Source organism: Oreochromis niloticus, linkage group LG4 (genome assembly GCF_001858045.2).
Source record: "Oreochromis niloticus isolate F11D_XX linkage group LG4, O_niloticus_UMD_NMBU, whole genome shotgun sequence".
Taxonomy (NCBI): Eukaryota; Metazoa; Chordata; class Actinopteri; order Cichliformes; family Cichlidae; genus Oreochromis; species Oreochromis niloticus.
In genome coordinates, this window is record NC_031969.2 from 34,230,031 (window position 1) to 34,253,844 (window position 23,814).

Sequence of the window (23,814 nt, forward strand, 5' to 3'; positions counted from 1 at the left end):
CCTAGGCCTGACAGAAGTGGATGTAGCTGTGGGTAATAAGAAAAGATGAAAAGAACTATTGATAACTTTTGTGTTAAGTTAAGGACTGATCCGTCTGAAATTCATAGCCAGCTCTGACACGGTGCCATCAATCTTTGAATGCTGAAAAAGCAGCAGTGCATCCAGAAAACACATTATATGCTGCAATAAATGCACTGCCCAAGTGTCCCCTCTCCCCACTGCCTTTCAGCAGCAGGCAGCAGCAAACAGGTCGTCAGAGGAGGCCGAGGTGATGATTAAGTTTAACATTTTCTACAATATTGACAAAGCACTTTAAGCACAAGTTTGTTAGTTAATAATTTAGAAATTAATATTGTCTGTATGGACTTCCCCCCAAAGAAAGTGCACATGTAAAACTGCGGTGTTAAGCGATGCGGTTGAAAAATTTGAGTGCGCCTAAATTTTGTGCCGGTGCGCCTAAATTTTTAAAGTTAGGCGTACCGGTGCGCCCATGTGAAAAAGTTAGTTTAGAGCCCTGATAACAGAGAGTACAACAAGGAGTGAGGCCAGGACACACTGACAGGGATGAAGGGAACTCAGGTCTGTGTAAACAGTGGGAACTAACTGGGGATAGGAAACAGACAGGGAACAGCACGCAGGTGAAGACATACAGGAAGTCAAACTAAAACAAACTTAAAGCTGCTGTCTGGTACAGGCAGATCCTTAAAAAGCACAGATGCAGTGCTGGGCTCTTCAGAGAGCGACGTGGTGGAGGGTTTAACCGATGGTGCTCACCTGAGGCCTCAGACTCACTGTGGAGACAGGTTATTCTGCTCTGAGCTCGGCATCTCTGCAGCTCTGAATGTAGTCAGCAGCGCCGTCTAGTGGTGACCGACGGAAATGCGCTACTCTGACGTCTTACCTGTTCCTCAGGTTCAGGTACATACCTGTAAAATATCACCTTTTTCTCGTCACCTGTTGCTGTGTCGAACTACAAACATGTAGCTTTTACTGCAATACAACAACACTGAAACTCAGAGCTCAGTATTAATCCAAACGTAATGTAAGCTTGACCAAAACGTTAAAATAAAATAAAATAAAAACAGACTTCTTTGTTGGTTTGGAGGGAGACGCTCACGTTTCAGATCCACCGCCTGTCTGCAGAAACATGCTGCTGAAGCTTTGGTGCATCATCCATCAGCTGCACATCCAGATACTTTAAATACTTTAAGTACTTTTACCTGAATACATTCTGCATGTCAGGACATTTACTTTACTAAAGTCAGACCTGCAGAACTCTGTTTATTGTTTCTGTTTTGATTTTTATTACCCAGTTTGTTTCGTTTCTGTTGTACAAGTTATGTTTTATTTTCTATTTATTTATTTTGTCGCATTTTCAAGCGTGTTAGTAAAAGTTTACAAACAGTAGATGGCGGTAGAGAGAAAAAGGTGCTCTTAATTATCTCACTGAAGAAGAACTCGGATACCCATAATCCTCTGCTTCTTCCGTTTCCAACCATTCGAGTCCTAAGATGGCGGACCGGCGGCGAAGGAGGAGGCGCGCGTCCCAGGACAGCGAGGATGACGATGAGTCCGGGTCGGGTTCGGACAGCGGGAGGTCCGGGTCCCCGTCCTCGAAGCCCCGGGGACGGGAGCCCGACCCGGCGGAACCGACCGCGAGCCGGGTCCCGGCGAAGAGCGACGTGGAGTCCGAGTGTGTGAGTACCAGCTAGCAGCTAACGTTAGCTCCCAGAGCTCACCCGGTCCCGGGCGGGAGATCAGAGCCGAGCTTTCGGGCGTTAGAGCATTTACTCCGGGCCCGAGACCCGCTCCGGGCTCGGGTCACTGTGGAAAATGAACCCTGGATAAAACAGCGGGTGACGTGTTCGAGTCCCACAGACAGCTCGGTGTTTGTTCGGCGTTAGCTCGAAGGTAACGGCTCCGCTCTGTAACCGCTCCGTCGGACGGTTCTGGTCCATGACCCCGGCCAGCCTGGCGGTTCGAGCTGGAACAGACCGAGTAGCTCGCTGTAGCGCTTGTGTCCGAGCCGGAAAGGCTCAAACTAACACGGACACCAAACGTGACACAACACCGAGGCGTGAGAGTGATGTCCGGGACCCCCGGGCTGGCTGCATCACGCACCTCCGCGTGACCCGAGGTCTGAGAGAGGCTCTGGGCTGAGCCTCCATTTTGTGGCCGTGGATCTGTCTGAGATCATCCTGGGCCCCTGTGGTGGTGTTTAGCTGCCGTTTTTGGTCCCCGCAGCGGGGGGAAACATGACTGATTCGGTCCGACCGCAGTGCAGGCTGAGGCGGGTTTATTGGCTCCAGGCTGTTTACATGACAACAAACATGAAACGACAGATTAGTAAGAACCAATCAGCAGCAGGCTTGTTGATAAGTGTGCTGAAGTGAAATGTGAGTCCTGCCTGTGATTTCAGACGTTTGCTGTGTTTAAGCTCTGTTACTTTGGTTCCCAGTTTACAGGCTTCTGCTTCATCTGATCTCTGCTCTTGTTTGGGTCGTCACGGCAGCTCATCTGCCTCCACCTCCTCCTGTCCCAGCATCCTCCTCTGTCACTCCACCCCTCTGTATGTCCTCCTTCACAACATCCATGAACCTCCTCTGAGGTCCTCTTTGTCTCCCCCTGCCTGGCAGCTCACTTTTTTTATCATCCGCCCTCCCTCCTCTGCACATGCTCAGACCCTCTGTGACTCAGAGTTGTCACTCATTTCTGACGCTCAGTCGCTGTCCACAAATCAAACATCACAGCAGGTCTCACGACCTTCTCATAAACCTTCCTTTTCACTCTTGTAAATTCTGTTTTTAATCCAGATGCACTTCCTGACACGACCCTTCCCATGTGTCTGTGCTTGGGACGGCACTTGGAGGGCAGTGGCCTGTGGCTGGTCTTCACTGTGAGGAAGACGCTGATCTTTCTTGGTCTGTGAGAGTCTTTCGGTCTCAGTCGCTCACTCACACAGGCGAGCTGACGGCACCTCGTCATGATTTCTTCACATATTTTAAATATTGGTTCTTTGCGCTGGTATAAACTCACTCGACCGTTTGCAGGTAAATTAACTGTTCAAACTCCCAGAGGAGCTGTGCTGGTGTTACAGGTGAGAACGCTCCACCCTGCTGTATCAGCGCTGCTGCTGAAAAACACAGACACAAAGTGAATCCAGCTGTTAGCGTGAGATCAGACCGAGCTCATCTGTAAAGAGGTTTAAAGAGACTGACTCTGTGAGACGTGCGATATGACCAAAATCTCATATCCCGATATTAAGACATCTATCGTCCGATAACGATATAAAATCACAAAAATGTAACATTTTCTGTAAATTCTGTGAATGTCGGGCAGCTCGACTTGCGTGAAGTGTTTCCAGCTGGGCGTCGCGTACCTGGAGTCGAGTGTTTTAACTGATGCATGAAACGATACATTTGTAGACATAGGTTGTAACGGCCGCCGTTTTCTTTGTGAGTATTTATTACACGGCGTGCTGCGGGGAAAAGCCTGTTCTAACGTTTGAGTATAAGGTTTATTTTTTAGCACCTGACGGCTCTTTTTTGCTTCTCATCCGTAAACACTCTGCATCTTTCACGTGATTCAGTTTATTTTGAAAAGCCTCAACAGGATCTTGAGCTTTATTGTGAAAGGTTTATGTGGAAAATAAACAAGCGGACACGAGGTGGTTTTACCGTCGTTGTTGCTAACGAAAACGCATAAAAACAGGCGCTTGTCCGTCTGTAGTGTGGTTATATTAAATATAAGAGAAAGAGAGAACTTTAGGAAATTCATATAGCCACTACAGTGACCATCAAAATAATGAAAAAATATTGCCGTAAACAGTTTATTTTGCGACACCACGAAACAAACGATAGCGTAAAATGAAACGATAGACGTTTTTCTATCGTCATCCGATATATATCGTTATATCGAACAGCCCTAGTGAGACGTTTGATAAACTCGGATCTTTGAGCTGCGTTCAGACTCTGCTGAAGTAATCCGAGCTGTGCTGTTGGTGGTCTGTACAGTTAAAGGTGGAAGCTGAATAATGTGCACGGCGCTCTGTGACATACTCGCAGCAGAGCTCAGGCTCTGACACACAGACGCGTCTGATCCTCGGCGCTTTGGAGCTGCAGGAGCTTAACGCTGGTTTTCTTCTTTGTTGTTGCAGGAGAGCGAAGACGGCGTTGGAGAAGGTAAGCGACTTCTTCGTGAGCACCACACTGAAGTCACAATCTGGGAAATCAGGCTGCTGTTGGGTGATTTCACTCCTCCTCTTTGTTTTTCAGCCGTCCTCTCAGATTACGACAGCGCCGACCCCGAGGACAACGGATCGCATTCAGAGGTACGACCGCCGACTCGCTGCTTTCTCTCGGCTGTGACGTCTTGTTTAGCCTCTTTAGGGAGTGTTTCTCCTAAAACTGTGTCCTCCTCAGGGAGTGGAGGAGGAAGAGGAAGCAGAGCAGTACAGCGACGAGGAAGCTCCGGCAGCAGCCAGCGAGCCCCAGCCCCCCACTACAGATGGCCCTGTGGAGGGAGCGCAGGGAGAGGAGGAGGAGGGCGGAGAAGCTGAGGAGGAAGAAGAGGCTGTAGGGCGGAGCAAAGAGGAGAGCAAAGCAGAGGAGAAGGGAAACCTAGCAGGAGAGCGACAGAGCGGAGACGGACAGGTGAGACAGGCACAGGAAGTGAGTCGTCCGTGTGCCACAGTGAGCCTCTGCTCAGACATGTGACGGAGCTGACACAGGTGATCAGAGCAGGTGGATGAGTTTGAATACCTGAGGTCAACCATCCAAAGCAACGAGGGGAGTGCAGACAGGGTTTAAAGATGGTACCTGCTGCCATCTGATTGGTCTGATCTGAACTTTCATACAGGAGTCGACGGACGACCCGGAGACGAAGGCGGGGGGCAAACCGGGGCAGCAGCTGGACGACGACGAGGACAGGAAGAACCCGGCGTACATCCCAAGGAAGGGTCTGTTCTTCGAACACGACGTCAGGGGGCATGCTCAGGAGGAGGAGAGGTAACCGTCACAGCACCGCCTCCAGATCAGCTCCAAGTCGTTTAAACGGAGACATTTAAAGTAAAGTGAAGGAAGGTGTCTGCTACGTGCTGCACGCTGACAAACTGAAGCGATAAGAGTTTAGGGAGGAGTTAGACGGGCTGAAACGATGCGCCCACAGATTTGCGTCACTGCTTGCACGGGTCAGTCATAAACTCTGAGCAGGTTAGAGCTCGTTTTTAAAGCCTCTCTGCTCTTACCTCATCGATGTGATGCGCACGTGCCTGTCGTTATGACCTTGAATTTCCTCTCCGTCTGTGTCTTCAGGCCAAAAGGCAGAAACAGGAAGTTGTGGAAAGACGAGGGCCGCTGGGAGCACGACAAGTTCAGGGAGGAGGAGCAGGCGCCGAAGAGCCGCGAGGAGCTGATCGCAATCTATGGTTACGACATCCGAAATGGCGGCGGCCCCGGAGACCGAGGGTACAGACAGCGGAGGCCCAGGTGAGCGGCGTGTCAGCTGAACGTTGAACGTCTCCGGAGCTGCGAGCTTTGGGATACCTGCGGGTCACCACGCTAAATAAAGTCACTTTGAGTGAGGTCATCGTACTTCCTGTAACGAGCGTAGCCGCTGTTGGTTTGATGTTTAACCTTCGTCTCTGTGTCTCCTGCAGACCGACTTCGTCTCCCAGCAGAGACAAACGGTGGAGAGATGGAGGAGGAGAGCGGCCCGTCCGGTCCTGGCAGAACAGGGGAGGAGGGGGAGGAGGTCTGAACCGAGGAGGAGCTCCTCCACCTTCATCTGTCCACCCCTCCTCTTCGTCGTCATCCTCTGCACAGCGAAGCGGCATCCCCTCCAGACCTCCTCCCTCCCGTACCAGACCACCCCAGAGTAACCTGCACCCCCCACCTCCGTCTCACTACAGGAACAATGAATCAAACGCACCCCTGGTGCACCACCGAGAGCGGACGGGTCCTCGGGCTCAGGCGGAGCCTACAGGGGAAAAGGGAGGTGTCAGAGGAGGGCGAGGAGGAAGGGCACCCTCTGTGGTCATTGAGGACATTACAGTCAGTCAGGGAGGGGTCACGGAGCAGGAATTGAGCGTTGGCGCCGTGACGCCGGCAGCGTCGCCACAGCCGGGCGGTTACCAGTCCACTTCACCGAGACGCCAGCAGGAGCAGCGAGGTGGCATGGACAGATCTGCGTCAGGACTGGCCGCTTCCTCTTCCGGCTCCGACCCTTCCCTTCAGTCGTCAGCAGCAGCGACCAATCGGGAAGCTTCCCCTCCCGCCGAGCGGCCAGTGGAGCGCAAGTCTTACTCACTGGCTCGCAGGACTCGCTCGCGTCCCGCAGACCTGGGCAGTAAACAGGCGTCTGTGGAGGAGTCCGTTGCCGGGGGCAACAACTCTTCTCCTAGCAATGTGGGGGGAAAGAGCTGGTCGGGTGGAGGCGACGCACCGAGCCAGGCGGGAGGAGGCGTGACGGAGCTGGACCAGGACGTGGCCCGGCTCAATCTGGCCAGGCAGAGCTGGAGCCCGACCTCGTACATGCGGTCTGAGATGAGAGGTGAGGGCTTTTACAAAATCACCTCACAGGTGGCGCTCACGAGCAGAGTCAGGTGGTTCATGCTAAATGTCGACTGAACAGGTTCACCTGAGGCGGAGCTAAAACTGAGGCTGTAAAGCGCAGCTACACCCAAATATCTACAGCGTTATTACCACCTCAGTGATCTTTGGTCCTTGTGAGGCTTTAACACATGCAGTCCAGTTTGTTTGTGTGTAGAGGGGCCTAAACCTGTTAAGCTTCCTAATGTGACGTCTCATATGAATGAAGCCTGCTCTCTGCAGATGTTTTGCTTTTTCTAACTTTTTCATTGTTCATTCTCATGCAGACTAAATCTTACGCGTTCCATAAAAATCAACATTTGAATGTTGTTGATGATAAATGTGGCTCCTGTTATTTGGCCCCTGTGATTGTCTGTCGTTAAACCAGTCTCTCTGTGCACAGGCCTTCCTAACCCCCTGCACATGCCCAGCGGCCCGCCACAGTTCTCCGGCATCGAGGAGATGGGTGTCGGCAACAACCGGGCCAAACGCTACTCCTCCCAGCGACAGAGAGCCGTGCCCGAGCCGGCGCCGCCTATGCACCTGGGAGTGATGGAGGGACACTACTATGAGCCCAGTAAGCCTAAGATCACATGACCAGCACCACATGGCTACATCACATCAGTTAGACACGGTTTGGGACGAAGTCGCCGGGCTCAATGAGCTCTCGTGACTGAAACGTTTCCAGCTGTTCTGGAACACCGCAGCGTCCTTTTATGAAAACGAGCTGCTGGAGAAGAAAACGTCACCTCTCTGTGATTAACCTGCTGTCATTTTCTGTCTCAGTGTCGTACCAGGGACCAATCTATGCCCACGGGGATAGCCCCGCCCCCATGCCACCACAGGGCATGCTGGTGCAGCCTGAGATGCACATCCCGCATCCTGGTGGGTGGAGTTTGGTTTTAATTTTGGAGTTTAATGGATGTTTTCATGCAGTGACCTCATGTCTTCGTCTCTGTTAAGGTCTTCATCCCCACCAATCAGGAGGCCCCATCGCTAACCCCGCCCTATACGGAGGCCCACCAGTGTCTCTGTCACCAGGGCAACCACAGCAACTGCTGCCACCGCCTTTCTACCCTCCACCGGGGGTCATGACCTTCCCCTACCCCACCATGTACCCAAACCCACAGGTACTGATGTCAGTTTAAAAGGTCAAAAGGTCACGTGAAATTCACTCTGATTGGTTCTGTTGTTTGTTTTCCTGTCTTTGAGCCTCAGTTTGTGGACAGTGTCGTATTCTGTGCAGGAACAATAGAGTGACAGTTTGAAAGTGTGTGATCCAGGAGCTTTCTGATTGGTTGCAGGGTCAGACTCAGGTGACCTACGGAGGCGTGACGTACTACGACACGGTGCAGCAGCAGGCCCAGCCCAAGCCTTCGCCCCCCCGCCGCACATCCCAGCCCGTCACCGTCAAGCCCCCCCTCCAGAGGTGCCCTTTGCCTCAGAGTGACTCCGCCCCTCACCCCTCCCTGCCACTCCATCTCAGCCTCACTCTGGTCCAAAAACTGTAGGTGAGTAACAGCTGAGGGGGGAGTGATAGGATTGTAGTGGGTGTTTTTAGGAGGCTAATGCGAACGAGGAACGCCGCCCCCTACAGGTGGACGCAGGAAGTGCACAGGTCGTTCTTTGTAGGCTCAGGCTACGTCCACACAGGTATTTCTGAAAACAAAGCGTTTTCTATGCATTTGGGCCTTTCGTCCACACGTAAACGGCATTTTGGAGTCTTCAAAACTGCTGCCAGTTTTTACGTTTACGTGTTGACGAGGAAAATGTAGATTTAGTCACACATCGTCAAACATGTGCGCCACTGATTCAGATCAAATTTACATAGACTTCTGATTGGCCAACATTTCGACACGGTTTGCATTATATCGCCACCTGTTGCTGTGGCGTGTTCTTCACAGCGTTTGACTTCGTTTTTTGTGTTTAGATGTGGACGCAGATCTTTTTGTTCCCCAAACTGTACGTGTGGACGTAGCCTCAGTAAGAACTCTGTGGCTGATGGAGGAGAAACGAGCGAAACGATCTGCAGGCACAGAACTGATCCAGGACTCATAATTAAAGTTTCATACTTGAAACTAATGAAGTCGTTTAAAAAAAAAAAAACCAAACATGATTTTTGTTTCTCAAAAACTGGACTCGCTGTTCTTTGATGTTCCGTGTGTCCCTCTGTCCGCAGGAGCGGGGTGGGCGGGTCGGTGAGGAGCTGCGGTCCAAAAACAACCACCATGGTAAAGGAGGGAGGGTGGGATGGAGACAGGCTCCGCCCACAGCATCACTGGTGGATTCAGACTTTCTCCCCCTTCCTTTTTTTTTTTTCTTTTCTTTTCTTTGTTTAGCCCGTGTAGCAGTCGGGCGGGTCGGCGGGTCGATGCTGTATCTTTGAGCAAAATGGGACTGACAAGTTCACGAGGAGTCGACCTCTGCACCGTCGGTGCTCTCAGAGTATTTTTATTTGTTTTCACATTTTCTGTTGAATCCTGGAAACGGTTTTCTGCGTCAGGCGCTCTTCCTGCAGGAGGACACGTCGTCATCCATCCGTCGCAGTTACAGAGTTTGAATGCAGCTCGGCTTGTTTTGGCTTCTGCTCAGTGCTCATTCCTCTAACTCTAAATGTGTAATCAGCAGATAAACATGTAATAAACGGTTAATAACACTTTATAAAGGTGCGGTAACTCCTGTGGGCGCTCAGAGGTGCAGGTAGAGCAAAAATCGCTTCCTTCGTGTTCGGGTGGCCGTAGTTTAGCGAGACGACACGTTTGTTTCAGCGTTCAGTTAAACTGCAGTTCAAACTTTAAAGATGAAACAAGACTTAAAACCTGGAGGAAACAAAAACAACTAAAATAAAATCCAGAGCGAGTACTTCTCTCTGACAGCATCACTGCAGCTAAACGCACTCAAACATTCCTGAATGTTCCTAATCTGGAATATTTTGCTGTGTTGTTTCATCAGAAGAACCGTCTCACACGTGCGACACACACAAACAGACGTGTGAAACTCGTGAACAAACTGAGTGTAACGACTTGTTTCTGTTTAAACAGATTGTTTTGACATTTCTGAGTGTTTTTGAGCAACTTCAGGAAAAAATTTCCAGCTTCTCGGTTTTCCTTATAATCATAAAGATTCAAACTGCAGACCTGTGACAGGGGGCGGGGTTTAGGGTTCAGCATTAAAAGAAGAGTTTTATGTATTTTGTGATAAATGAAGAGAATAATTAGCAGATTAAACATCAGATAGTTTAAGTTGAATTAAGCTGAACAGCCACGTCCCTTTAACGTGCGGCTGTCTGCCCTCCTGAGTGTACACGTGTCACTTCCTGTTGAGATGGGGAGTTGGGGCAGGTGGAGGCGGTTCGTGTTGCTGTACAGGCGTATGTGTAAATAGAAGCTGCAGAGTAGAAACATATTCTAATAGGCATAGAGGAGCTTCGGCAGGGACCTCGAGCGAATCGATGGATGGATGATGGAGAGCGGCCGTGTGGGTTTGGTTTCCTCTGTTCTCACGTCTGTTTCTTTATCATTGTTGTTGTTGGTGCGTGCCGCCTCGTGTCTTTGTTTTCTGCACGCAGGAAGCTCGAACTAAAACTTGATGAAGAACACCAGACTGTCATGTTTGTTTGTTTGTTTGCGCTCTGTGTTCTGGGAGCTCGTGGTTGGACGTTAGCGTTCCTCCTCCTCTCGTTAAAGTCGGGGAGTTGTTTGACTGATGGGTGAGGACAGAAGCGTGTTGCCGTTAGAAACGCCTGCCGTTCAGCCCGTTAGCAGAATCATTAGGAGAAAACAGGTTGAATTTAACAGGAACATTAATCGTTCCTGATCCCCGTGCTGATGTTTGATTGGGGGGATTCCTCTGATGGTGGGGCTCGTCTTCAGTGGGAGGAGGTTGGGGTTTTGGTGCTCGCCATCAGAAACGACACCGCTCTGATCTTCGGTCACCTTTATCAGAGGAGGCCTTCAGCTGTGACGGTAGCTTCAGCTCACTTCAGCTCCAACCGTTAATGTCCACTGATGTTTCAATAAAGTTTAAAGACGTTTCCTGTTCTCTGGGTCTTCCTCTTTGTTTTCTTCTCTCAAATAAATCCTGCAGAGCTGGAGTTGGGCTGACTACTGTGTGACCTTTGACCCGAGCCGCCCACACTGTTCACTGTAGCTATGTCCCAATTCATAGGCTGCATCCTTCGGAGGAGGCCGGAAGTGAGCACTGTGAAATGGGACGGTCTAACCTTCAGATTTGCGTCACCGCTGTCTTGGTGGAGTTTAATAGACTCAGCCGTCTGCTCCTTGCTATCTAAATATAACAGGACACTGGTGTAAACTCTCGACCGTCTCACACTTCTGTTTAATCAGTTCTCTGACGTTGATTCAGCTGTGTGAAAACTATAACTTTAATCTCAGCCAAGCCGATTTACTCAGGAACAAATAAAACACTGAAAAAAGCCGAGCTGGTGGGTAACAGACGTCTCCGAAAACGTGGGAGCACTTTTACAAATATGTGATATCTTGATAAACCGAGCAGATATTTGATGTTTACACAGCTACATTCTCGCCTGAAAATATGTTAAAAGTTTATTTTGTGACCCAGAAAGAGTAATAAGAGTAATATTAATGCTAAAGGCTGCCGCCATTGTTGGAAACTGGAATTGGCTGGGCCACGCTATGAATTCTGGGATATGGTGGGCCACAAAGGATACACCCGACCCATCCTTCAAATCTGGGGAAAAGGAGGACGCATTTGGAGGGGTCTTCGAATCGGGACAGCCTTCGTCACCTGGCTGTGATGTAATCGGCCTACAAATGCAGCCTATGAATGGGGACATGCCTTGTGACCGCAGGGCTGTTATTTTACAGTGATGATGATGATGACTGCATTGATTTGGTTCTGTTTCTATGTGGAGAACATCGTCCACGCAGAGGGTCAATAAAGAACCTAAAACATGTTTTTGCTCACTATTTAGTTTTTTTTTTCCCCCTTAAATCAAGCAGAAGCTTCAGGAGGAATTTGGGTTCAGCACCAACAGCTCTTCAGGTGTATTGAAACCACATCATTTAGCATCTGAGCAGGACGCCTCCTGGGCGAGCTCGGTGGATCCTGAACTGTCTGCTCACATCCCGTTGCTCCACTCTGGTGTCACCAGGTGTCACTGAGGTGTTCAGGACACTGAGTGACTGATGGGCGGAGCCACAATGAGGCAGACAGAATCATAAAATCACAGACTATAAAAATTACCCAGCATGCTGTCAGTTTTTGACTCTAATTATTCTGAAGCCTCAGTGTTTGTCTTTTGTTTGCTGCAGCCAACATTCACATATTTTGTTTCATTTAATTAGATTTTTGTTTTCCATGAATAACAATGATGATGATGATGAGAGCAATACAGTGAGTCAGGTGTCAATCAGCACCTGTAAAGAGGTAAACATCTCAGAAGCAAAAGAATGTGAAAAATGATGAAGACAAAATGACAAATGATCAAAATGGACATCACAGCAGTCCCTCTGCAGTCTGGGGTTCAGGCACCTCAGTGGGAGTTTGGGGGTTCTCGTTGGGCTCTTTGTGTCCTCGTGGCCGCCCCAGTTTTCCTCGGTGCAGTAACCATTCCGTCCAGCAGGCGGCGGCAGCGCGTATTGACTCAAGCCGCCATTATCCCGTAGCAGAAGGAGGAAGAACAGAGGGGAAGCATCCAGGAATTCTGCCACAGTTCTCCTGAAAAACCTCCTCTGCGCCATGGAAATGTCGGGAGCGGACAGCGACTGGAGGAGCCCGCAGTTCCGACAGAAAGTCGTGGCTCAGATGTGAGAATGTCTCTGTTTTTCTGTTTAAAGTCACTGTTTTGGTTTGTGTTAGCCGCTCAGGCTAAGCTAAAGGCGGCGCTGTTAGAAAATGCGTCATGTCTGAGCGAGCGTTTAAAAAACGTTAAATTAAGAAAAACCGGTAAAAAAGCAAAGCGAGCTCGGATCTGATGACACGATGGGACACAGAGAACGAAAGGTCCGGATGGTGGCTTCTATTCGGCGAAGAGAAAATGGACAAAATGACGTTAACAGAGAATTTCTGTCAACTTTCATTGTTAGCACCATTAGCTGCTGAAGCTAATGAGTTACAGTTATCTGCGCTGTGAGAACGTTAACCTGCATGACTGAAAGTCAGGCTGTCTAGTGTGAGTAAGCGGATACAGTCAGCGTGAGTTCACATGATGCTCCCGCTCTTCTGCCCGTACACAGTCAGGAAAGTAAACGGTTTATATTGAAAAAAATGAGCTCAGTGCTGCTTTGGTTTAACACGGGAAAGGTCGTTGGTTCGAAACCGGAGGATTTCTTCAGGAGGGTCGTGAATATGTCATATCAAATGTGCGGATTAATCCCTGAAAGCGGCATATTACAGCAGTGAGGTCCTTTAATAAAGATTAAACTCTTCCCGTCTTTATAGAGAGAAATGCTGCTCATCAGGCTGAATGGGTTTAAATCCACTGTCACAAGGTTCCATTCAGTTCATCAGGGACGCTGAAAAAAGGCAGACCTGAATCTAAATAATCTGAAAGAGGTGTTATGATCAGTTTGAATCCGGATACTCTGCTGATCCTGGGTTCAGATTAGGGTTTAAAGTGGGCACACTGTTTGAACTGTCCTCCAAAGGCTTCTGATACAGTGCATCAATGTACTGTCCAAGTAAAACCAGAAGCAATAGAGCTCAGCAGAGCGGCTCTGTAAGTAAAGATCACATCATAGTCTTCATCCAAACTCAGTGCTGTGGAGTCTGTGAGGTCGTTCATGTCACTTCTGGTGGAAAGAAATCTGTATGTCGATGTAAACAACAGCTCCTCGTGGTGTACCACAAGGCTCTGCTTTAGGTCCACTGCTGTTTTCCACCTGTGCCGTTTTTCCTTTATGCAGAGCAGGGAACGTTATTGTTGACGGTGGGAAAGATCTGAAAGCTTTTGTTGCATTTAGGAAAGACGTGACATCTCCTTTCTGCCAATAATCAAAAAGTTAGTGAGGTCTTAAACAAGTAACATTGGACCAAAATATACGAGCATGGGAACCTCCACCTGTCCTACAGCAGCAGAATTAACAGTTAACATGTCATTTATAGAAGCTATGTTGTTATTTTTCATCAAGATTTGAACTAAAATAATAAAAAGGATTGAAGATGAAGTTTTAGTTTTAGAAATGATTTTGATTTTTTTTTTTCATTATTAGGTATTAGAATCCTGTAATATACAAAGATTCCAGCAAACAGCTGACACGTGTGACTAATTTAACTGTTGTAGAAGAAGATCCCTATTTGGATAACAAGTGCTTTTATTTAAATAAAGAAGATCTAAAACCTGACCTCACAGCTGTAACAAAATAAACACATTTTAATACGTTAATAACTTATTGTAAAACACCTGTCCCGTTCAGCTACGTTTCCCCCGGCTCAGTGATCCTGACGGTCCCCATACAGTCTTTATCTGTCATGATCCTTATCCACATCCACATTGTGGTGTTCCAGGATTCCCGGAGGTTAAAATGGTTCAGCGTTGCAGAAAACATTTGATTTGAGCCGTGTTAATTTAACGTGTTCGCTGCTTAGAGTCATTTCTGTCGTGTCTTTCCAGAGGTTCGGTTCATGTGCAGCGTCGTGGTTTTAAATTATGTATGTGATGCTCACGGTGAATGAATGAATGTAACTGGGGAGGTGGGGGTGGATGCAGAGACCAATGAAGATATCAGTGTGTTTGTGACAATGAGTGTGATTCCTGCAGCGAAGAAGCCATAAGGAAGGCAGGAACCTCGAACACCACGCACAAGTCGGGCACGGACATGGAGAACCACGTCTACGTCAAAGCCAAATCCAGGGTGAGTCCCGCCCACCGCCGCGGCGTCTGGATTCACTGCAGTTGCTGCTGACGCTGCTTTCTGAAAATGATTGGCTTACAAAAGAAGTGAAAGTTGTTGTTACTGATCAGTGATAGCGCCACCTGCTGGAGAGGTTTGAGGGGCCAAAACAAACACAGGAAAGCTAGATTGCACCAGCAGACTGGTTATTAAACTACAAACTGGGACAGTTTATGAGTTATTTGATCAGCCTGTGACAAAATGATCTGCTTCCACACTGGTTTTAGAGGTTGTTTGAAGCTAGAGAGCTGCATTTTTATATCACGATAAAATGCATAATAACAGAAGCACAAAGAGGTTTAATGCAGACACTGAAGTATTTAAATGAAGCCGTGAATGTGTCGCCGTTCTCCTGAAATGTCCTCGAACGTCATTCAGGGAATGCAGCAGAAACTGCGATGTAAAATCTGCACCATGTGTCTGGTTTTTCCTCAGGAGGAGTATTTATCTCTGGTGGCCCGGCTGATCATTCACTTCCGAGACATCCGTGAGTATCCGAGGAGCGCATTGTGCCTTATTGATCTCAGATCAATGACCTGTCGCCGATCTTATGGGTGAAGCTGGCGTTGGACTGCAGGTCACAGTCACGCCCTAATCTGGTCATTTGTTGCTTTTGATTCATTTGAGCATCAAATTCAGGAAAAACAAGAAACGCAATTTTATATTTCATGTTAGAAAGAAAATGTGCTCAGCAGTCGGTCTGAGAGCAGAACACTCCCACTGCTTTACCTGCCGGCAGGCAGGAAGTGAGTCTTTACAGATTCCATTCACAAAAACAGAGTGAGCAGGAAGTTTCGTTCCTGTGGGTACAAACAATTTTTCAAATCAGCAAACGTGACTTTGACTCAGATCACTCATACAGTAACCTGTAAATGTCTGCTTTTTATTCAGACCTGTTCTGTTCAGAGAGGGGGCGGAGCTTGTCTCCACATTCATATAAATGAGATGCTTGTGTATTTTGCTGAGTGGATCTGCTGCTCAGCCCTGTTGTGAATCCTTGATCAGAGTTATTGACGACTGTGTCCTCTCTGCAGATAAGAAGGCTCTTGGAGGTTCAGGTAGGTGGGCTTCATGTCTCTCTGGTCTCCCCTCCCCCACCCCATTTGTTTTCTTTGCTGTGTTCTGTCCTCTGCTGGACCGGTCTGTACCGGGCTCATGGCGTTCATGATTTCTGCTGTGCATGTTGGAGCTGCTTAATATGGTCTGTTGTCTACCCTTCTGCTAGATCCCATGAATGCCCTGAATACCCTGACAGGGGTTGGAGGGGGTCCTGGCGCCATTGGCATGGGGCCTCGCCCCGCCGGTGCTCCAGTGGGTGGCATGGGGGCCATGGGGCCGATGCAGATAGGCCAGCATGCCATGGCAGGGGTGGCTGGAAACCCACAAGCCAGTGAGTGTTTCCTCCATGTGGTGTTTGCTGTAAATGCACATCTTCCGAGTGTTCGGTGGAGGCTGGCTGCGTCTACATGCCACGTTTCGGCGTCAGAGCCGGCCTGATTTTCAGTCTCTGCTTTAGCACGGTGTGTGTCTGAGAGTCCAGAGCTGGCCTCGGACGCTGGCCCGCTGCTTCATCTCCCCCTCTTTCCCCCTGCAGTCGGCGGACCGGGACCTATGCCCATGCAGCAGTTGGTGCAGCAGCAGCAACAGCAGCAGCAGAACGCCATGCAGTTCCAGCAGTTCCAGCAACAGCAGCAGAACGCCATGCAGCAGCAGCAGAACGCCATCCAACAGCAGCAGCAGCAGCAGCAGAACGCCATCCAGCAGCAGCAGCAGTTCCAGGTGCAGCAACAGCTGAGGGCACAGCAGCAACAGATGCAGCAGCAGCTCCAACAGCAGCAGCAGCAGGCCCAGAACCAGCAGCAGCAGAACCAGGTGAGACCAGGTCATACACCCTGCAGGCAGAGTGAATGCTGCGTAGGTGCGGGGATTAAAGTCTGATCCTCTCTGCAGTAATTCAGCGGCAGCATTTGTTCTGATGTGAGGCGTGTGCACGATCTCTGCATAAATCAGCTCTATCCAGAGATGGGATGAGTTATTGTAAACTGTAAGAGCAAATAAACAGCTAACAGATCATCTGCAGAGGAATGGCTTATTTGAAGAGTTTCAGTCAGGTTTCAGAGCTCATCACAGCACAGAAACAGCTTTAGTGAAGGTTACAAATGATCTTCTTATGGCCTCTGACAGTGGACTCATCTCTGTGCTTGTCCTGCTAGACCTCAGTGCTGCGTTCGATACTGTCGACCATAATATCCTATTAGAGCGATTAGAACATGCTGTAGGTATTACAGGTACTGTGCTGCAGTGGTTTGTATCATATCTATCTAATAGACTCCAATTTGTACATGTAAATGGAGAGTCCTCTTCACACACTAAGGTCAATTATGGTGTTCCACAGGGTTCAGTGCTAGGACCAATTCTGTTTACATTATACATGCTTCCCTTAGGCAGCATCATTAGAAGACATAGCATACATTTTCACTGCTATGCAGATGACACGCAGCTCTATCTATCCATGAAGCCAGGTAACACACACCAATTAGTTAAACTGCAGGAATGTCTTAAAGACAAAAGAAATAATCTGACTTTCAGTGATCAACAGTTTCTGCAAAATCGACTTAAAGCTAACCTTCCAGCAGTGCCTTAACTTGCCTTACAGAGGATAAGTTTAATGCCCCGAGCTCACAGCTGCGATCTGTCCACCCTGAAACCACCGCTCTGATCGCTGATGGCTGTGAGGGGAGACGAGTGGCTTTCCTCTCATTACTCATTAGCTGTGTTTGTCTGATGTTTACAGATGCACCAGTCCAGGCTGCAGCTTATGCAGCTCCAGCAGCACGCTCAGGCTCAGGCCCAGGCCCAGGCCCAGGCTCAGGCCCAGGCCCAGGCCCAGGCCCAAGCCCAGGCCCAGGCCCAGGCCCAGGCCCAGGCCCAGTCCATCCAGCAGATGGTGCAGCAGCAGCAGCAGCAGGTCCAGGCTCAGACGCAGCCAGTTCAGATGCCTCCTCACTCCCAGCAGCAGCAGCAGCAGCAGCAGCAGTCGGGCATGGTGCCTCAGTCTCTGACCGGACAGATCCCATCCCAGCACGTCTCTCTGAACCAGCAGCAGCAGCAGCAGAGGCTGCAGGCCTTCCAGGTGAGACAGAGCTGCAGGTTTGGGTCTGTAACTGCGACTGAATCACAGCCAGACAGTCGGTGCATCTCAGCGTTCCTGCACGAAAGTCCAAATTGAGTCAGAGAAATTGTTTTTAAGATTGTAATTCATAACATAAGTCAGCACAGTTTCACTCAGTGCTGTCATTTAAAGGACTGGACTGACACGCTGACGTCTGAAAAAGCAGCGAATCAGATTTTCAAAATAAAACAGGAAGTCTGCAATGAAAATCCGACCAGAGGCTGTGATCAGTCTGCAGTTCCTGCTCCAGTGGTCTGAGATTTCACAGCTCAGTGCTCCCTCCCTCTGCTTGCATGCTTTGCTCTGTGTGTGTGTGTGTGTGTGAGAACAGGCCCGTGCAGCCTTGCAGCAGCAGCAGCAGCAGGCAGCGCAGCAAGCTCAGCAGGCCGCAGCGCAAGCACAGCTCAACGCAGCTGCCGCTGCAGCCACCGTGCCTGGACAGGTGAGGACGCCGCCACAAACTCAGGTTCATCAGCTCTGAGTTATTTAGACAATCAGACAAACGGCAGGAAATTGTAGAGCAGGTGTCGGAGTACACTTCACTGCAGCAGAAACAGGAAACTTAAACTGACAGGTTGGCCTGCTCCAGGGCGACCGCTTCCACCTTCTGTGTGGAAACTGGTTAAAATATTAACTGTAGGTTAAACTGTCCACACCTGACATTCTCACTGCTCAAGTCACAAAACTGAACCTGCAGGAACATCTGACCTGGTCCTCACAGGTGTAGACAGACGGATGTCTCACCTGTCCTGTCTGCTCACCTGTGCTTTATTTCTTCTGAAGCTGGTTCGTCCTGGGATGCAGATTCCAGCCCGCCTACCTCGAGCACCTCTGAACCCCATCCCTCCTCAAAACGCCACCACTGCTGCAGCTGGCGTGGTGGGAGTGCAGGCCATGACACCGCAGGTATTTATCCCCAGTGTGACCTCTGACCTTCACCTGCTTGTCCTCCTGCTTCTTCAGCCATTCAGTCTGAAGCAGCTTCATGAGGTGGAGACAGTTTCTAACGACCTCATGGAGCTGCTTCACACACACAAACATCGTGCCTTCCTCTCTGTGCTCTGATTGGCTAGTTTGCCTTCCCTTGTCTGTCCAATCACCTCCAGCAGATGTCATCGCCCTCACCGGTGCAGGTCCCGACTCCTCAGTCGATGCCGCCTCCTCCGCAGCCGTCACCCCAACCCCCGACCTCACAGCCCAACTCAGCCAGGTACGTCCAGTAAATAGACTGCACCGCTGACCTTTCAGGACAGCAGTGGGTCGGCCAGTCGTCAGCCTCTGGGTGAGGCGAGTTCAGATTCACGTCTGCGTCTGGTCTCTAACCCGCTCAGTTTCACAGGACAGAATCAGCGCTGTTTACATGTCTGTGAGCGAGTCTAACTCCTTCTGGCTCCTCCCACAGCTCCGGTCCCACTCCGTCTCCGGGGGGTTTCCAGCCGAGCCCGTCTCCTCAGCCCTCGCCGAGCCCCGCCAACTCCAGAACCCCCCAGAACTACGGCGTGCCCTCCCCCGGGCCACTCAGTACTCCAGGTAACCTCACAAACATCTGAAACTTTTCACAGAGCTCAGAATAACGTGAACACAGCAGCTCCGTCACACTCACTGACTACACCGCTGAGCGGCACAGTCATGTGCACCTCGATCACAGCTTACAGCTACACACACACACACGCTGAGGTGAAGGTGAAACACATGTCTGTTTTCCCTCCTCAGTTTCACCGGCTTTTATTGTGAAAGTGTTTCAGCTTTTATTGTGAAACTGTTTCAGTGAACCCGAACTCGGTGATGAGTCCGGCGGGGCCCACGTCTCTGGAGGACCAGCAGTACATGGAGAAGCTCAAACAGCTCTCCAAGTACATCGAGCCGCTGCGCCGCATGATCAACAAGATCGACAAAAACGAAGGTGAGACGCTGACATCACAACCTCCTTACGAGACGCCACAGCACACACGTGCACAGGTTCCCAAACTGAGGCTCGTGGAGTTAATCTTTGGTCGTCTTTTATTGATAATGGTACAATTGGCGATTTAAAGGATAATTCCTCTTCTTACTAAAGAAACAAAAGCACGATGATCATGGCTGAAAGAGTCAGAAAGGAAAAATGTTCTGATAGGAAACATAAACAGGAAGACGACGTCGAGGTGGGGGGGGGGTGTGATGAGCTCATGATTACAGACAACTAACACAGGAACGGCAGTCATGTGACAGGAAGTGAGGACAAGACGAGACACATGATCAAGTCATTCATGTTGATGACGTTCAAACACGAGTCCACTTCAAAGTCACCGAATCAGCAGATCGCTTGAAAGAATAAAAACCGCTTCTGCTCCTGAACACATCGAAGCGTCCGCGGGGTTAAAGTTCAGCTGCTTTCTTCTGTGTTTTCAGACAGGAAGAAGGACCTGAGTAAGATGAAGAGCTTGCTGAACATCCTGACCGACCCCAGCACCAGGTGGGATTGATTTAAGCCTTTCAGTTTCGATTTTTGCGTGAAACAATCCAAACTCAGCTGACGTGGTTAGCCAACTCCACCCAGAGCCTGCTCCACGTCTTCACATCAGACACGAGGAGTCCGGCATTTTCCAGCTGTGGTCACATGATCACAGCTGGAAAACACAAACACTGTAGATACGGGAAGTGATGTCAGCCACATGGACATGATGCACGCCTCCAAGCTCACAGCTGAAGCTGCTGCTGCTCCTCGCTACACTTCCTGACCTCCTTTTCCTGACCTTTGACCTATAGGTGTCCCCTGAAGACGCTGCAGAAATGTGAGATCGCTTTGGAGAAGCTGAAGAACGACATGGCGGTGGTAAGGCGAGCTTCTCCTCCCCCTGCTCTCTCATTTCTAATCTTCAGAGGGTCGACGCCGGTCTGAGCGTCTGTTTGTGTTTCCTGTCCTTTCAGCCAACGCCCCCTCCCCGCCCGTGGCCACCAACAAACAGTACCTGTGTCAGCCGCTGCTGGACGCCGTCATGGCCAACATCCGCTCGCCCGTCTTCAACCACTCTCTCTACCGATCCTTCGCCCCGCCATGAGTGCCATCCACGGGCCACCCATCATGTAGGTACCACACACACGTCACGCTACACTTTACAGGTCAGAGGTCATATTCACAGCCTCACGTCCTCCTCAGGGGCCCGAACATCTCCGGGCGCAAGAGGAAGCACGAAGAGGACGAGCGGCAGACGATCCCCAACATCCTGCAGGGCGAGGTGGCACGCCTCGACGTCAAGTTCCTCGTCAACCTCGACCCCTCGTACTGCAGCAACAACGGCACCGTGCACCTCATCTGCAAGCTGGGTGAGAGCGCCGCTGCCCACTACTCCGCCCACAGCTCCGCCCACTTCAGATCACACAGCGAAACTTGATTGGTGTTTGATTTTTCTCTTTCAGACGATAAAAACCTTCCCAGCGTTCCTCCGCTGCAGCTCAGTGTTCCCGCTGATTATCCCGACCAGAGTCCGCACTGGGCCGACGACGGAGAGCAGTACGGTAAGACGCGCCCACCACCGCCGTCTTTTATCACCCAATAGAGCTGCGCATCCACCGGGGACGTCCACAAGCTCAATAAAAATATTAATAAACAAAATGCACAGATGAGTCGGTGAAAACACTCATAAGCATAAATAAACATAAACAAGCATAAATTCATAAAAGTTTCAGTTCAGTTTTCAGTTTTATTTGTCATATGCAAGTTAGCACAGGGTCAACATCGCAATGAAATGTGTTTGACGAGCAGCGGTCTCTCAGCAGCATGGTACAGTAGGAAAAAATATAATAAAATATAATATAATAAATAAAATAACAAATAGAAAATAGTAAAGAACAAAATATTAGAGAGACGTGGTAAAAGAGAAAAGATGACTAAATATATATGTATCTATAAATATAAATATATGTACACTAGTGATTAAATAAGAAAATCTTGAAAAGAAATATGACGGGGGGGCGCGATGGGATATTGCACAGGAATGAGCAGCAGAAAATTACAGTATTGCACTTTTTAAATATAAATATCAATAACAATAAAGTGAAGTGACCAGTGCAGATTAAACAGAGTACTTGTGAAGCTGCAGGGTAGCTTCTGAGTCCTGTGTTGTGTGTGTTTAAGTGTTGTGGTTGAGGTGTCGTATGGCTTGATGGTAGAAACTGTTTTTAAGTCTTGTAGTCCGAGCAGACAGACTCCTGTAACGTCTGCCAGATGGTAACAAGGAGAAGAGCTGATGTGCTGGGTGGCTGTGGTCCTTGATGATGCTGTGTGCTTTACGGAGGCATCGCTGGTGATAAATGTCCTGAATGGCAGGAAGCCTCATGCCAGTGATGTGCTCTGCTGCCTTCACCACCCTCTGTAGTGATTTACGGCTGCTGGCAGAGCAGCTTCCGTACCAAACTGTGATGCAGCTCGTCAGCAAGCTCTCGATTGCACACCTGTAGAAATTTGAGATGATGCTGGCGTTCATGCCAAACTTCCTCAGCCTCCTCAGGAAGTAAAGCCGCTGGCGAGCTTTCCTGATAGCAGTGTCTGTGTGAAGGGTCCAGGAGAAGTCCTCGGTGATGTTGACTCCAAGGAACTTGAAGCTGCTGACCCTTTCGACCTTGACACCGTTGATGTGGATGGGCTGGTGTTCCCTGACTGGTCGTTTCCGGTAGTCCACTATCATTTCTCTAGTTTTGCTGATGTTGAGAGTCAGGTTATTTTCCAGGCACCACTCGTACAGTGCCATCACCTCCTCTCTATAGGCCGTCTCATCATTACCTATGATGAGGCCTATGATGGTTGTGTCATCAGCAAACTTGATGATGATGTTGGACTCGTGTTTAGCAACACAGTCGTGTGTGAACAGGGAATATAGGAGGGGGCTAAGCACACAACCCTGTGGCGTACCTGTGTTAAGGATGAGTGATGAGGAAGTGTGCCAATCAGGATGCCACACGCAGGCGTGGCCTTGAAGAGGGAGGATGGAGTCAGAGTAGAAACGTTTCCATCAGATGGCCGTCGGACATTTTGTCTTCAAACGTAAATCTGGGAACTGTGACTTCTTTTGTAAGAGGAAACGATAAGGGGGCGTGTAGTGATGACATCATCGACTGTGTGTGTTTCAGGTGCGAACAGCTTCCTTCAGACGGTTCACAGGAACATGACGTCCAAACTGCTGCAGCTGCCCGACAAACACTCGGTGACCGAGCTGCTCAACACCTGGGCTCGCAGCGTCCAGCAGGCCTGCCTGTCTGCGGCCTGAGACCCCGCCCACTGCTCCCCTCTCAGACATGTGGGACTGTACTCCTTGTGCATGCTGGGTAAAACCTGCAGATGGGCATCATCGGAGCCGAAACCCATTACCGATTTCTCTGCTGCTCCTTGAATGCGTCATGAGTCTGTTTCTGTTAGTTTAAATAAAGTTTTAGTTCCTGTTTTGTATGACGTCTTTTTGTATTAAATAAAATGTGTTCACTTCAGTCCGATCAGCTGTTTCCTGTTTACCTGCTGCAGGTGTTAACACACACCTGTCAATCAGCCGTTTACTTCCTGTTCAGGAGTCTGTCTCACTCACAGGTTCATCTCTGTGTCAGTGAAAGAGGCGGAGTTTCCAGCATGTGACCAATCAGAAACACAAACAGGTGAAATGACAGCAATGTGTGTGTTTCACTCAGACTGGAGAACAGCTGCTGTGTTAATAAAGTTTATTTGAAAGCTGTCATAGGAGCGTCACAGTGCTGTTTAGCACCAACAAATCCTCAAATGATAAAAATCATCGTTTCATGTCAAAATCATCTCAAGTCATTAAAATCAGCTGATTTCAGTTTCAGTTGGGAACACTTTCATGAGCACACACCTGTGATCAGAACATCAAAGTTCACCACAGGGCGGGCACTTTGCTGGTTGGTTTAACCCAGGGGTCGGCAACCTGCGGCTCCGGAGCCGCATGCGGCTCTTTAGTCCTTGTACTGCGGCTCCGGGTGGTTTGGGAAAATAAATTAGAAGTATTTAGCTGAAGTGTATTTTATTTGTGTTTAGTCCTTTTTTTTAACTTGTAGTTTAAATTGGAAAGTTATTGTGATATTAAAATATATAAATAAAATTATACTTTATTTTCCATCGTTCAAAATAAGCGTCACACTCGTGGAAGCTGGTGTACCCGCCTAAACGCCGTGCATCTATCGAGACTTTCAACCCCAG

The 23,814-nt window shown here is 49.3% G+C and overlaps 3 protein-coding genes across 3 annotated transcripts; all 3 read left to right on the plus strand.

Annotated features, from left to right (window-relative positions):
- Positions 1–1,475: 1,475 nt before the first annotated feature.
- On the plus strand, positions 1,476–10,628 carry casc3 (casc3 exon junction complex subunit). The gene is made up of 12 exons (XM_003442441.5): positions 1,476–1,697; positions 4,157–4,181; positions 4,275–4,330; positions 4,422–4,652; positions 4,858–5,006; positions 5,313–5,486; positions 5,657–6,549; positions 6,991–7,164; positions 7,374–7,472; positions 7,551–7,717; positions 7,892–8,098; positions 8,767–10,628. The coding sequence occupies exons 1-11, from the start codon at positions 1,512–1,514 to the stop codon at positions 8,096–8,098; spliced, it is 2,361 nt and encodes a 786-aa protein (XP_003442489.2). The 5' UTR covers positions 1,476–1,511; the 3' UTR covers positions 8,767–10,628.
- Positions 10,629–12,154: 1,526 nt separating this feature from the next.
- On the plus strand, positions 12,155–16,442 carry LOC106098032 (mediator of RNA polymerase II transcription subunit 15). The gene is made up of 6 exons (XM_019357412.2): positions 12,155–12,376; positions 14,329–14,422; positions 14,897–14,948; positions 15,496–15,519; positions 16,056–16,293; positions 16,412–16,442. The coding sequence occupies exons 1-6, from the start codon at positions 12,309–12,311 to the stop codon at positions 16,440–16,442; spliced, it is 507 nt and encodes a 168-aa protein (XP_019212957.1). The 5' UTR covers positions 12,155–12,308.
- med15 (mediator complex subunit 15) lies at positions 16,293–23,093 on the plus strand. The gene is given in 15 exon segments (XM_013269862.3): positions 16,293–16,333; positions 17,256–17,594; positions 17,965–18,075; positions 18,417–18,539; positions 18,740–18,843; positions 19,036–19,163; positions 19,402–19,536; positions 20,022–20,085; positions 20,379–20,445; positions 20,541–20,559; positions 20,562–20,657; positions 20,660–20,696; positions 20,770–20,936; positions 21,030–21,128; positions 22,740–23,093. Coding segments are annotated over 14 exon segments (1,626 nt in total). The 5' UTR covers positions 16,293–16,333; the 3' UTR covers positions 22,877–23,093.
- The last annotated feature ends 721 nt before the right edge of the window (positions 23,094–23,814 follow it).